The sequence below is a fragment of the Panthera onca genome, chromosome A1 (assembly GCF_046562875.1).
Source record: "Panthera onca isolate mPanOnc1 chromosome A1, mPanOnc1 haplotype 2, whole genome shotgun sequence".
NCBI lineage: Eukaryota > Metazoa > Chordata > Mammalia > Carnivora > Felidae > Panthera > Panthera onca.
In genome coordinates this window covers 107,360,107-107,374,932 of record NC_138339.1, presented here as the reverse complement: position 1 = coordinate 107,374,932, position 14,826 = coordinate 107,360,107, and the positions used below count along the sequence as shown (strand labels likewise).

Below are 14,826 nucleotides of genomic sequence, written 5' to 3'. Positions count from 1 at the left end.
TACTGGGAAGGGCAGGTGAAAACAAAGTTAGGGGGTTCTGAACCACAGCACTTCTCAGAGCCTTTCATACCCTGAAGTGCACTGTGAACCTCCAAGTCGTGTGTGCTTGAGCGGGTGGGGTGGGGGTATAATTCTCAAAATACCTCCTACAACCAGTGTTCTTCCGAACACACCGTCGCAGAGCTGATGTAAGGAGGTGCCCTCCCCGACCAGGACTTCCGAGCAAGCGGGTAGTTGTGGACGGGGAAACCTCTAAAGCACTTCTTTCGCAGGGTGCACTGTTTTTACGTCGGTAGTCAGTGGACACAGAATCTGCGCGCTGGAAGAACCCACAGACATCGAGGAATAAATCTTCTTTTCCAAATGCACGAAATGAGGCCCAGAGTGGGAGAGCGACTGGTCCACGGCCACACAGGAACTCCATACAATAGGAAGGGAGAGGAGAACCCCGGACGCCAATTTGGTCCCCGGGACTTCCACTACAAACAGTGCCTCTTGGCTCCTGGGGTCCGTCAAGTGCTTGCACCTCAATTCTATTTTCGAGCTATCCCAAAGTTAGGTCAGTTTTTCTCGGCTACCTCCTAGGCCTACAGTTGCTGCCCCTCCTCCCCCACCTCCCCCCACCACACACTTTCCCTGTAAGCCTTCCAGCACAGCCGGAGCCTGGCTGGGGCGGGGGGGGGAGATAGTTTCTGTCTTCCTTCTTCCCTTCAGAGATTATCTCTGGAGTGTAAACTTTTTCGTGTAGAACAAACGAACCTGTTAATTTTAACGCCTCCGCCTAAATCCCCATGGGCGCTACTCCCTACCCCCAGCGCACCCCAACCTACCCTACCCGCTCCTTTCCTCGCCTAGACCCAGGGGCCCTGCCGTCCGTCTTCACCTGGGACTGCCATTGCGCTGGTAAGAGGGGTCGCAGGAGCCGTAGGCTTTCGAGAGTACGCTCGCCTCCCGCCTGCAGCGAGGACCACAAATGGCGAGGGCGGCCTCTTCCTCCGACCGGCGCCGCCGTACTTCCCTGCCAGTCGGGGAAGGCCTCTGGCGATAGCGGAACCAAGTAACGATGATGCAGTTTCCGGGGGAGTCATATTACAGAACACACATGGTCCGAACCATTGCTGCCAGCCCCGGGGGTGGAGATGAATGAAACCTGCACATACATGTACTGAAGTAAACAACACCAACATTTATATATCCTTTTGTAAAAGTGTAACACAAATTGAGTTAACCTGCAGGTGCTTAATAATCTTTTTTCGTTTCCTGGAGGCCATTGGAACCCCCCTTCTTAGGATTAGCGGTGCTCAGGCCCAGGAGCAACATGGCGGCGTCCGTGAGGGACTAGTTTTTGGGAAAAGGTAGTGCTTGGTGCCGCTCATTTTGGGACATTGACAAACTGGAGCTTTCTGCGACCACCCGATTGAAGGAAGCGTGCCACTGATAGGTGGACTGCTTTAGTGATCGGCTTTCCGTTCTCACTCCCAATTAGGAGCGGAGCCCTGAGCACTGAGCAGCATGAGCAACATCTACATCCAGGAGCCTCCCACGAATGGGAAGGTGAGAGCCTCATCTACGGTACCTGGGCTCCCCAAAGTGATACCTCACCCATTAAGGGAGTTTTGGGGCGTTAGGGTTGGAAAAATCACAAAATGTCTTGTCCGTTACTCTTGCCTCTGGACAGGATTGCACCGAAAACCACCTACTGACACCTCTCGGCAAATACTTTGAGAAAAGTCCTCAAATGGAGATTTCTCCAGTGTCTGGCCACATTTCTTGCTTCAGCCTAACACATTCTAGGGCGTTTTCTAGGGTCTTTGGTAGAAACCTAGGTATATTTAAAATTGTGATTTTTGTTTTTCTTAACTTGTAAATCGCTCTTTCTCCATTCATTCTACAATCATGTATTGAATGCCTAGTAGTCACCAGGCACTGTACTAGGTGCTGGGGACACAAAGATGGATGGGTAAGGTCTAGCTGTTGCCCTAGAAGAGCTTATGGTTTTGTTTGGGAGGTAAGCAGGTAAAGAAAAACCTTCTGATAAGTCCAATAGGCATGCTTATGGAGAGAGGAAGTCTAGCGCTACGGTAAGTTCTAAAAAATGAGCCACTGAGGAAGGAGAGAAAAGCTTCGTGGAGGAGGTATCTTTTGAGCTGGTCTTAAAACATGAAAGTAGAGAATGAGAAATGTTTCCACATTAGAATGGGAGAATGATTTCCTGATTGATTTAATGGTCAAGGTATGGCAGTTCCCATCAAAGACTTTTATATGCAGTATGAGGCAGAGGAGTCAATAATGGAATAAGTATCACTGGGATTCTTAAACTGTGAGCTAGTCTCACCACATATGAAATGCGATGGACCAACATAGTGGAGAAAACAGTGGGACTGAAAGTACTTAGTTGAGGAGCGTCTGTATTGCTCAGTCGGTTAAGCCTTTGACTGGGCTCAGGTCATGATCTCACAGTACTTGAGTTGAGCCCAATGTCAGGCTCCGTGCTGACAATTCAGAGCCTGGAGCCTTCTTCACATTCTGTCTGTCTCTCTCTGCTCCTATCCTGCTTGTGCTCGCTCTCTGTCTCAAAAATAAATAAACATTTTTTTTTAACTTTAAAGCACATAGTTGAATTAGGATAAACTAAATTTACATCAGATACGATTCTGTTGCATGACTATATCATAATTTATGCAATCTTTTGTTGATCAACATTTTGTAATTTAATAAGGCAATATGAAAACAAAAACAATAATGCTCTAATTGATATCCCCACCAGGAATTTTAGTGGGTGTTTTGAGATGGGACATTCTTTTAATTCTTTGCTGTGTGAACTTCTCCTTACTCATCTGTATCTCACATCATTGTGAAAACTCAGAATACCTACCTCGTCATATTTCCAGATATTTTTTGAGGGTGATATCACCCTCAGTTAATAAACACTAGTAGAGAATAAAAATATTGCCCATCCTGCTAGTCTGGGCCTTCACACTTATTATTCCTTTCTTTAGTACACTCTGGCCTGCTCAAATGTCACCTTGGCAGAGAGGACTTTTCTGTTTACTCTATAAAATCACAAACTCCATTCATGTCCTGCATTCCAACATTCCCTGCCCTTTCCCTCTTCAGTTTTTTCTGTGTACTTACTAGTTATTGTTTATTGTGTCCTCTGCCTCCCATTCTCCTCCCCATAGAATGCAAGCACTATGATGGCAGGGACTGACATCTAGAATGGTGCTTGACACATGGTAGGAGGAGTTCAAATATGTACTGACTGATTCAATGAACGGATGGATTAATATTTTATTTCTCTTAAGTTAAAGTATTAAGCATCAGTGACTTTGAGGTTATATTGCTGCTGATCAAGGGAAGATTTAGTTGTTTTACTCTGGAAGGAAGATTTGACATGGTCATAAAGAGGAAAACCTTTAACAAAGATACATGCCTGAACAGGAGATCTTTCATTCAACAAATATTTATCTAGCAACTAGCACATGCCAACCTCTATGCTAGGTTTTAGGAATACAAGGGAAAGGAAAACCAGCATTGTCTCTAATATGGAGTCAGTTGAGTGAAATGTACATTCACCAAATAATGATGTAAATAAGTACATGCAAACTGATAAATACTGTCCTTCTGAGAGCACTTGGGTGGCTCAGTTGATTGTCTGACTCTTGGTTTTGGCTCAGGTCATGATATCACAGTTGTGAGACTGAGCCCCTTGTCAGTCTCTGTACTGAGTGTGAAGCTTGCTTGGAATTCTCTCTTACTTTCTTTCTCTCAAACTAAACTAAAAAAAAAACAAACAAACAAACAAAAAAAAACTATCCTTCTGAAACAGAATTGGGCTTACAGAGAACATCAGGCATAGCCAAAATTTCCTTCAAACACAGTTGGGGATTTTTTTTTTTTTTAACATAAGGCCAGTTGAGGACATTGAAGCTTCAAAGTTCTGTACCATAGAGAGCACATGGCAAGAATTTGGGCCTGGAAGGAATTTAAACAGATACAACAATATGTTTTCTCAGTGAATGTTTGTTTAGTGCCTATGCTGTCTAATGCTACATTAGGTACTAAAAGGATTAAGAGATATTCAGAATAAATGGGACAAAGTTCCTCCCTTCAAAGAGCATAGTATCAACCTGGGAAGTAATTGACTTATCATATCAGTGGTTGTTTATAAGTTGTGCTGTGTTTTGTTGTAATTCTGGCCTCTGAAGATGACACACAGAAATGTACCACTTGATAGAAATGTCTTTATACACTCAAGATGAAATTTCTATGTATTATGATCACTTAATTTAAATTGCATATTAATATTCTCTTTTTTTGAGAGAGAGAGAGAAAGAGAGAGAGAGCATGAGTGAGTGGGGGAGGGGCAGGGAGAGGGAGAGAGAGAATCCTAATCCCCACACCCAGCACAGAGCCCCACTAAGGGCTTGATCCTGTGGCACTGGGAGCTCATGATCCTGTGGCTCATGACCTGAGCCACAATGAAGTTGGACACTTAGCCGACTGAGCCACCCAGGCGCCCCAATAAAACGTTTCTTACGAATAAACATTTATTGTGGCTCCATGATCTCATGGTTCATGAGTTCGTGCCCTGCGTTGGGCTCTGTGCTGTGACAGCTCAGAGCCTGGAGTCTGCTTCTGATTCTGTGTCTCCCTCTCTTTCTGCCCCTTTCCCACTTGTGCTCTGTCTCTCTGTTTCAAAAATAAACAAATAAACATTAAAATTTAAAAAAAGAAACATTTTATTATCAAAGTATTGCCTTATTTTGAATCTTTAAGAAAGGGAGCACCAATACTTGACAAAATAGTGATGGCCAAAAGAAATGTATGGAGGAAGGAGCCATGTGCCTTCTTTATAAATTCAGTAGCTTATCAGTGGAAAGAGTAAGAAACTCTGGTAAACAAGGTAGCCCAACTGTGTATGCATTCTTTTTACTGGGTGTAAGTTGACTATGGCCAAAAATATTATAGAAGAAGAATAATTACAACAATAGTAGCTACCATTTTTTGAACATTTACTATTTGTCAGGTAATGTTCTAAGCAGTCTATGTATAATAAATCATTTTGTTCTCACAAGAAACCTATGAGGATATTATTTTCCCTATTTTAGATAATAAAGTTGAGTCACAGATATGTTAGATAGCATGTCCAAAGTAAAAAACTTCCTTACCCTTTGTAAGTGCAAGGGTCAGTCAGTACTGGAATTTGAGCAGCTGACTCTAGAACCTGTAAAGGGAGGGATGGTGTGCATTAGTTTATTCTTTAGAGTAGTGGTTTCTAAACCAGTGAGTGCACACTTCAGAGACTGTGCAAAACCATCATGAGATGCAAAGAGAAAAGCTACATTCTTCTGCTTGCATTTATCGTTTCCTTTGTGTAAATGTAATCTTTTTTAAAATATTTTTTAAATGTTTTTATTTTATTTTTGAGACAGAGAGAAACAGCATAAGTGGGGGAGGAGCAGAGAGAGAGGGAGACAGAGAATCTGAAGCAGGCTCCAGGCTCTGAGCTGTCGGCATAGAGCCCGACATAGGCCTCAAACCCACAAACCGTGAGATCATGACCTGAGCCAAAGTTGGACGCCTAACTGACTGAGCCACCCAGGCGCCCCTAAATGTAATCTTTTATATATAAAAAGGAACATATAAATTCATTTACTTAGTCACTTTTTATATGTCATGATGTAATTTTTCCTAATATCATGCTAAATGGATTACATTTCATTGTTAATATGGATTAACTAGACCAGCCCTCACAGATTTCATATTCAAAGTAATATTAATAATGTAAACATAAGCAAACCACAAGAAAATGGTAGACCTGATGCCTCAACATGGGAAGTATGTAAAAAATTAGAAATTATTATGAAAATTATTTGAAATACGGATTTCTATTTATTGTTAATGATGAACTTTGTCTTAAGTGTATATTGTGCCTTGGCATATTTATCAGTAAGAATATAAAGCCATTGTCATTTTCAAGACATTTAAAACGAAGTGAGTAGAACAGGAAGATGGATCTCTACAATTTGAAAGCAACATTATGTTAAGTGAAAGAAGCCAAATACCAAAAGCCACACATTGTATGATTCCATTTTTATGAAATATTCAATAGACAAATTCATAGATACAGAAAGTAGATTAGTGTTTGTCAGGGCCTATGAGTAGGAAGAAATAGGGAGTGACTGCTAATGGGTTACAGGGTTTCTTTTGCAGGTGAGGAAATGTTCTGGAATTAGATTGTGGTGGTGGCAAAAGTCTGGATTATACTAACAAATGCTTTAAAAGGGTGAATTGTTTGGTATGTGAATTATATGTCAGTAAAGCTGTTGTTTTTTTTTTTTTTAAGTTTCATTATACCACTGGTAAAGAAGAATAAATTAAGAAATATTTTAAAATACTGTTTTTATGTAATGCTTTGAAATGTTTATCTTCTGTGACTCTTTCAGTACTAGAGTAATATAGTACTACATGTATTTAAACGTACTTATTTGGGAACTCTGTGTTCCAATTCCTTACCTCCCTTCCCACTTCCCTTTTCCTCTTCGCTAATAGGGATGCACACTCTGAAAAAGTTGGAGATCACTGTATTAGAGTTGCAAGGAAGGGAAGACATGTCAAGGGTCCCTTTAACAGTAGCATTTTATTTCAAGTATACAAGGGGATAATAGGTAGGACAGGATATTGTCTTTTGAGATATACTGTACTTTTAAGATTGGGATGGACACCAGTTTTCATGGAAAACCAGAAGGTATTACCCACTGTTATAGATACAGTCTAGGGAGTTATTCAGCCAACTCAGTTTGCATCCCAAATATATACCTTTCAAGAAACTGAGAAACCAGCTGGGTTGGTTTGTCATGATAGAGTATTTATTTTACACATAGTTTCATGCCGTGCCAAGTTAGAAGGCCTTACCTTCATGAGCTGGTAGAAAGGAGACTTTGAACGGATTCCATGTACTGTAGATGATGATTTTAAGACATACCATTTTAGTAACATATACAACCCAGAATTAGATTAGGAATGTTTTGTTTTAAATTAGGAATTGCATGATTTTGAACGAGCAAGTAGAGTGTTGGTATATAAAAAGATAATTGTAAAATTGTCTCATAGTGTCACAATTTCATAGATTCATTGTTCTTTAGTTTCTTAATTTGCTATACCAATTTTATTGGAAGGAAAGCTGCAAGAAACTTTCTTAATTAAAGCAAGTTTAAATGACTGATTTTTAAATGAATAAGTTTTTCTGATTAATAAAGGCATATGCTGCTTTTTCTTAAATCTTAAATTATTTCTGAAATTGCTGTTTGGAAGATATAAATGTAGGGGCGCCTGGATGGCTCAGTCAGTTAAATGTCTGACTTCAGCTCAGGTCATGATCTTGTAGTTCATGACTTTGAGCCCCATGGGTTCTGGGCTGACAGCTCTGAGCCTGGAGCCTGCTTCGGATTCTGTGTTTCCCTCTCCCTGCCCCTCCCCAACTCGCATTCTGCCTCTCTCTCTCTCTCTCTCTCAAAAGTAAACAAACATTAAAAAAAAAGGAAAGATATAAAGGTATAATGACTTGTACTGAATGAATATTTTTACTGAAATATAGTTAACATACAGTGTTATATTAGTTACAGGTGAACAGTATAAGGATTCAATAATTTTGTACAATTTTCACTGTCATCAAAGTAAATGTACTCTTAATCTCCTTTATCTGTCTCAACCCCGCCTCCCCTATGACAACCACCAGTTTGTTCTTAGTTTTTAAGAGTCTGCAGTTTGTCTTTTTTCTTTGTTTCTTAAATTCCACATACATGTGAAAACATGGTATTTGTCTTATTGTGTCTGACTTGTTTCACTTAGTATTATTTTAACATCTATGTCCATCCATGTTGCTGCAAATGGCAAGATTTCATTCTTTTTATGGCTGAGTAATATTCTATTGTGTATGTGTGTGTGTGTGTGTGTATATATGTGTGTGTGTGTATATACGTATATATGTATATATATGTGTATATATGTATATGTATATACAGTGTGTATATATATACGTATATACACACATATATATGTGTGTGTATATATGTGTGTGTATATATAAACATACTATCTATATCTATATCTATATATCTGTATATTTATATATATTCCACTTCTTTATCCATTCATCTATGGACAGACACTTGCGTTGCATCCATATCTTGGCTATTGTAAATTATGCTGCTATAAACACAGGGGTGCATATATCTTTTCAAATTAGCGTTTTTATTTTCTTAGGGTAAATACCCAGTAGTGGAGTTAATTATATGGTAATTCTATTTTTAATTTTTTAAGTAACCTCTGTACTGCTTTCCACAGTGGCTGCACCAGTTTGCATTCCCATCAACAGTGCATGAGGATTCCTTTTCCTCCACATCCTTGACAACATTTGTTATTTCTTGTCTTTCTGATTCTAGCTATTATGATATGTCTAAGGTGATATCTCATTGTGGTTTTGATTTGCATTTCATTGATTATTTGCATTGGTAATGATGTTGAGCATCATTTTATGTGTCTGTTAGCCATCTATATGTCTTCTTTGGAAAAATGTTTATTCAGGTCCTCTACCCATTTTTAATCGTGTTGTTTGGGTTTTTTTTTTTTTTTTTTTTTTTTTTTTGGTATTGAGTTGTATAAGTTCTTTATATTTTTTATATTAACCCTTTATCATATATATCATTTGCAAATATCTTCTCACATTCATTAGGTTGTCTTTTCATTTTGCTGATTGTTACCTTTGCTGTGCAGAAGCTTTTTATTTTGGTATAATCCCAGTAGTTTATTTTTGCTTTTGTTGCTCTTGCCTGAGGAGACATATCTAGGAAAATGTTGCTAATGCCCATGTCAAAGAAATTACTGTCTGCCTTTTCTTCTAGGAGTTTTATGGCTTCAAGTCTCACATTTAGGTCTTTAATCCATTTTGAATTTATTTTTATGTATGGTATAAGAAAAGTAGTCCAGTGTCATTCTTTTGCATGTAGCTGTCCAGTTTTTTCAGTACCACTTATTGAAAAGACTGTGATATCCCTGTTATAATTTTTTTAGTATAACAAGAAAAGCCCAGCAAGTTTTTAAAATTTTAACTTTAAAATTGAAATTCACTAATGGATGCTTCATTTTAAGCAGCAATTCAACTGATTATTAAACCAAAATGATAATTTAATATAATGATGTTATATTCTTTCCATAGGTTTTATTGAAAACTACAGCTGGAGATATTGACATAGAGTTGTGGTCAAAAGAAGCTCCCAAAGCTTGCAGAAATTTCATTCAGCTTTGTTTGGAAGGTAAAAGTGTATCTTTCCACAACATTGAAGTCTGCTGTTAAATAGTGGTAATGAGTGATAGGAGTGGGTATGAATGATACGGTGTTGAGCTGTTGTGTCAGGAAATGGATAGAGGAGATAAAGATTGTCTTTCAAATAAATCTTTATATCTTTAGCAGAGAAATTTATCTCACCAAATAAAACTTTGATCCTTTTTGATCTTCTTGCCTGTTCTGTACTTCTTTCTTTCATCCTCTAAATAAGAGTACTCCCTATGATTGCCCCTAGTTCTCCACTGTCTTTACTCTTCAGTTGTTACTTCTCTCCAAATGACTGTCAGATTTAGAATTCCAGCCATTTCCTCTTGTCTTAGCTGTAATTTACATGTCAAAATGACTAGTGGACTTTTCTACTCCAATCTTCCTCTGTCAGCTATAGCTAAACCACACTGCCTTGACTTTCACCTGCATGATTATGATTGTCTTTTACCTGGTCTTTCTATCTAATCTCTTTACCCTTTTATTTATTCATCTGGTATTTGAATCCTCAGACAGCTTAGCTTCCTAGCTTTTCAACTTGGTTTCATTGCACTAAATAACTATATGGTTTCAGTTGACTATTATTTTATTTCCTGAGCAGTTCCTTCTTGTTTCCACTTTCACACATATCCACATACCTCCTTCATGTCCTCAGTCTTCTTTTTGGAATACTTTTTCTTTCCTTCCTTATTGTTTACAAGTCTACCCACTTTTTAATCTCTGTCCAAAATTCTGCTTTCTCCACGAAGCCTTCCATCCAGGATTCAGTGATGTCATTATAGATGTCTCTAGTCTGTTTTTAGACTGAGTCACAATTTGACTATTTTTCTTTCAGTAAACTTTGCAGAATTATATCCACTTGAGTGTTTTCTCCTTCAGAATATTCCCTTATAGAACTAAACATTCTAAACATTTTTGCAACTTGTTGGCTTTGACAATACTTTGCATATGGTTTCATATATCTCCTGTGATGGCAAATCATTGTCTTTCTAAGTTATACCTGATTTGTAGAGACAGACAAGGTTAATTAAGTATCAGAAAACAGCATTTTGAGTCAAAGGCAGGGTGTGAAAGATAATTCAATATAACCAGTAGAAGGGTACAGCTAGAGCTTTCCAAATAGATAATAATTACACAAATAGATAATTATCAGGGGAAGATTTAAGGTATAAAAATACCCAGAGCCTCCCCCCCGCAAAAAAAAAAAAAAGAAAAAGAGAAGGACATCTGTGAAGACCATTATTAATAATTGCTATGGCAGGCAGGAAGGAAATTGAGTCAGACAGGTAGTACAGTCAGAGAAGCCTCAAATTACTATCAACAGAGTCGAGAAACACAGTAGACACAGAAAAGTCAGACTTGTTTCTGGAAAGAAGTTTTGAAGACTCAAAAGCTCAAATTTTACAGGGGAAGACTGGAAGTACAAAAACATTAGAAAGAATGAATGATAATTAACAATCCATGACCAGGTGAATGGAAGAAACAGAAAACATCTGGATATAATATGACAATGAAGAAGAAATAAAGTTCTTAAGTTAGGTCATGATGAAACTTAATTGGAACAACAAAAATTATTCCCCTCTATAGAAGAATACGTGGAGAAAGAGAATAGAAAAATCAAAAGAAAAATAACTACAGCAATTCTCTTAATTGAACAGGTGAGAGAGAGAATTATTACTGCAAACGCTAACAAGAAGCCTGAGAAGGCTAACTGAAATGAAGATACTCCCAAATAAAGTCAAGTTTTTAAAATATAATTTGGAGAACCTCATTTAATTCACTAATTCTGTTACTTAAACAAGTCATGATATGTCAAGATCTTTTAACATTCATATCAGTATTTTTTTCAAAAAGGGATGATTTCCAGAATTAAAAAAGAAATAAGTAAAAACTAGGAAGGTGGAGCCAGATATGGCTCCCAACTAAAATGCTGTTCATAGCGGAAGTTCTTAGTCTTTTTTCCCCCCAGCTTTATTGAGGCATTATAGACAAATAAAAATTGTATATATTTAGGTTGTACATGATTTTTTAAAAGGTGTACAAGTGTGTACTATACATATACACTGAAATGATTATCACAATCAAGTTAAGTAACGTATCCGTCACCTCACAGTTACGAGTGTGTGTGTGTGTGTGTGTGTGTGTGTAGTGAGAACACTTGAGATCTTTTTTCTTAGCAAACTGCAAGGATACAATACAGTATTATTAACTATACTCACCATGTTGTACATTGAATCCCCAGAAGTTATTCGTTTTATATTTGAAAATTTATACCTTTTGACCAACATATCCTGATTTCTCCCACCTGCCAGCACCTGGCAACCACCATTTTACTCTCCAGTTCTATGAGTTTAACTTTTTTAGACTCCACATACAGAATTTGTCATTCTGGTGTCTGGGGGATGTCTTTAGTTTTTATAGAAATGAAAGATCTAGAATTACACAGTCTTACTCTTGGATTTCAGGTTTTGTGGAATAGTTAGGTGAATATTTAAAGGTGAGTGAAATTTTTAAAAAATAGGTTAAAAAAGAAGGAAAGGGAAGCTTGTTGCTTTTGATAGTTTTGTTGGTTCCTCTGAAGTATGAGAAAGGAGTAAAATTTTAGGTTGGCAAAACAAAGTGGGAAGCAGAAAGAGAAGTAGTTAAGAGAATCAAATTTTTTATGCTTTATGTGACTATTAATTTCTTTATTTCTATTTTACCTCAGATTTACTCTTAAAGATCTATTCTTGAGGTGTTTGAGTGGCTCTGTTGGTTAAGCATCTGACTCTTGATTTCAGTTTGGGTCATGATCCCAGGGTCATGGATTGAGCCCCACATTGGGTTCCAGGCTCCAAGCAGAGCTTGCTTGAGATTCTTCTCTTTCCTTCGGCCTTTCTTCTCCACTTGTTCTTTCTCTCTCTCTCTCTCTCTCTCTAAAATAATAATTTAAAAAAAGTTAAAAAAAGGTCTATTCTTTATCAGTCATCTTTATCCCCTACCTCCTATTCTTTAGAAGTGACCAACATAAGTATAAATTAAGAGGTTAAAAGAAATACCTTTATAAAACTAAAATATTTGTTTCAAAAAATCCAAAGAGGCCAAAATAAACAGGGCAGACAGGCAACAAAAGGAGTTATAAATAAAAAGTGATTAATGATAATGTTTATAAAATTAAACACAAACACCAGATTCTAGAAAAATATACATAAATCACTTAAAAGTGCAAATGTAAATTTCTATATGGTACTCGGTAGAAATATAATTAGATAAAGTGTACCATGATACCCATACATTGTACAGCCAGAAATAAAAACTCTAATGGCAAATACCGGAACCACAGAGGCCAAATAGGAACTTTATTTCATATTTAAGATACATGAAAATGTCTTTCTTCAATAGTGGAGAAAATTTAGGAAGATATTACCAGACATAATGAAATGAGAAAATCACTTTCTTCACAATACTTATGGAAATGATACATAAAAACATTTAAGAAGAAAGTCAAATAAACATTATTGCATGCCACAAAATCTATTATAGTACATAGTAAACTATAAAGACAACCATAAATGCATTGTCAGCAGTGATATGAATAAGTTACATGGAAATAGAAATGATGGATATGGAGATTTTGTAGAATTTTGAAATTTTAGCCATGGTAGATTATAAAATTATGGTGTAGAGTAATTATAGAAAATTCCTACTCAGTATATATGGTATTATAATTTCATTCATCCAACAGGAATATAATTAGGAATATAAAAAGGAAAAGCTTAAAGTAAAAAGCCAGTATCACTAAAAGATTTAATAGGAAAAAGGAGTAAGATGGGTTATTTTAAAATTGGAAAGCACAAATAATAAAGATCTCTTTCATATCCCCCTTCCCTCACATCTAATAGATTTCTGAGTCTTATTCTAGAGAATTCTTAAGTATGTACCTCTCAGTAGAAGTCACAGTCATGGTTTACTCTTGGGACAATAGTTGCTCCCTGTCCCTCCAGCCTTGTCACTTCCTTCTAGTCTATTCTCTATACTGGGAGTTTGATCTTTTGAAAAAGCAGATCTGATAAAAAAAAAAGTTGATTGGTTGCATATTATGGACCTAAAGGATTATTATCATTTTCTGATGTAGACTGGGTCATGTTGCATATTTAAACGAAATAGAATTTAAACGAAAATATTAAAGTTTGACCTCACATTTGTGTTGAACTTGAAAGTTTATAGATTGCCTCCACATTATCTTATTTAGTCTTCAGAACACAGTGAATTAATTTATAATATTAATTTTATAATGAGAAAATTATGTGTACAGCATGTGGATGATAGTTAATAATGCTGTATTGCATATTTGGAAGTTGCCGAGAAAGTAGATCTTAAAAGTTCTCATTGCAAGAAAAAGGAATTTGTTACTATGTGAGGTGATGGATGTTAACTAGACTTATTATGGTGATTATTTCACAATATATGCAAATAGTAAATCATTATGTTGTCCACCTGAAACCAATGTGATGTTAAATGTCAATTGTATCCCAGTGATTTAAACAGAGGGAAAAAAAAAGAGGGGCATCTGTGTGGCTCTCAGTCAGTTAAGCATGCTACTGTCGGTGTTGGTTTAGGCTCAGGTCTAGGCTCAGGTCGTAATCTCACAATTCTGTGAGTTTGATCCTAGAGTTGGGCTTTGCGCTAGCTGTGCGGAGGCTCTTTGGGATTCTTTCTCTCTCCTTCTCCCTGCCCCTTCCCCACTCGCATTATTTCTGTTTCTCTCGAAATAAATGTAAAAAAAATAAAAAGAGGGAAAAAATAAGTGGAGTTTAAGGCTTCTCAGCTAGCAAAAGCCAAGACTCAGAACTCCTCCTGCATGCTGCATACAGAGTTAACCTGAATAAATGGTTACTTAAGGGTATAGGAGAGATACTTTTAGACCTCTTAGTTTTTAGTTTCTATTTGTAACCAAGGAGCACTTGTTTGCACTGGAGACCTCTTGCGCACACAGCCCAACAACTTCACTGGGAGAAGGGTTTGAAAAAATCAGTTGTTTCTCCTGTCTACTTCTTCCTATCTATCCTCTATACTGGATACAGTTGTTAGATTACATATTAGATTTTTTAAAATATGGATTTTATATTCAGTTATATCTTGCAAATGTAAATAATTATGAGGGTGCCTGCAAGCCACTATATCATAGTACTTTATGAATTATGATAAACCACATTCTTGTTTTGACTTATGAAGTGTCACTGAGTATCTATGTAATAGGTACCTCATGAATTCTATCAGTAATTTTTCAGTACAGTGCCTGGCCCACGGTAGGCACTTGATTTGTATTTGTCATTATATGACTTAGGCTGTGTTCAGGTGCAAGTAGGAAAAGACTCCTTTCAATGTTATTTACATAATAAAGACATTCATAATCCTGTACGACGACAAGAAAACTGATGTCAGGCAGTTCTGCAGGCTCAGCGAAGCTTTCAGGAAATTCTGCTTTTCCCATCTTTCTCTTTGCGAGCCTC

General features: G+C 37.2%; 2 protein-coding genes across 3 annotated transcripts in view; one reads left to right on the top strand and one right to left on the bottom strand.

The window, feature by feature from the left end:
* Positions 1-1,123, bottom strand: part of SREK1IP1 (SREK1 interacting protein 1) — a 44,186-nt gene extending 43,063 nt beyond the window's left edge. The window contains exon 1 of the mRNA XM_060635683.3: positions 884-1,123. Coding sequence (XP_060491666.1) covers positions 884-1,088 — 205 coding nt within the window. The 5' untranslated portion in view covers positions 1,089-1,123. The remainder of the gene's footprint in view (positions 1-883) is intronic.
* A 165-nt stretch (positions 1,124-1,288) lies between these two features.
* Positions 1,289-14,826, top strand: part of CWC27 (CWC27 spliceosome associated cyclophilin) — a 201,397-nt gene continuing 187,859 nt past the window's right edge. Inside the window, exons 1-2 of one of the 2 annotated variants that reach the window (XM_060635678.3) lie at positions 1,289-1,554; positions 9,221-9,317. In XM_060635678.3, the coding sequence (XP_060491661.1) occupies positions 1,513-1,554; positions 9,221-9,317 (139 nt within the window). In that variant the 5' untranslated portion in view covers positions 1,289-1,512. The remainder of the gene's footprint in view (positions 1,555-9,220; positions 9,318-14,826) is intronic. The other variant, XM_060635677.3, reaches the window with a different exon arrangement.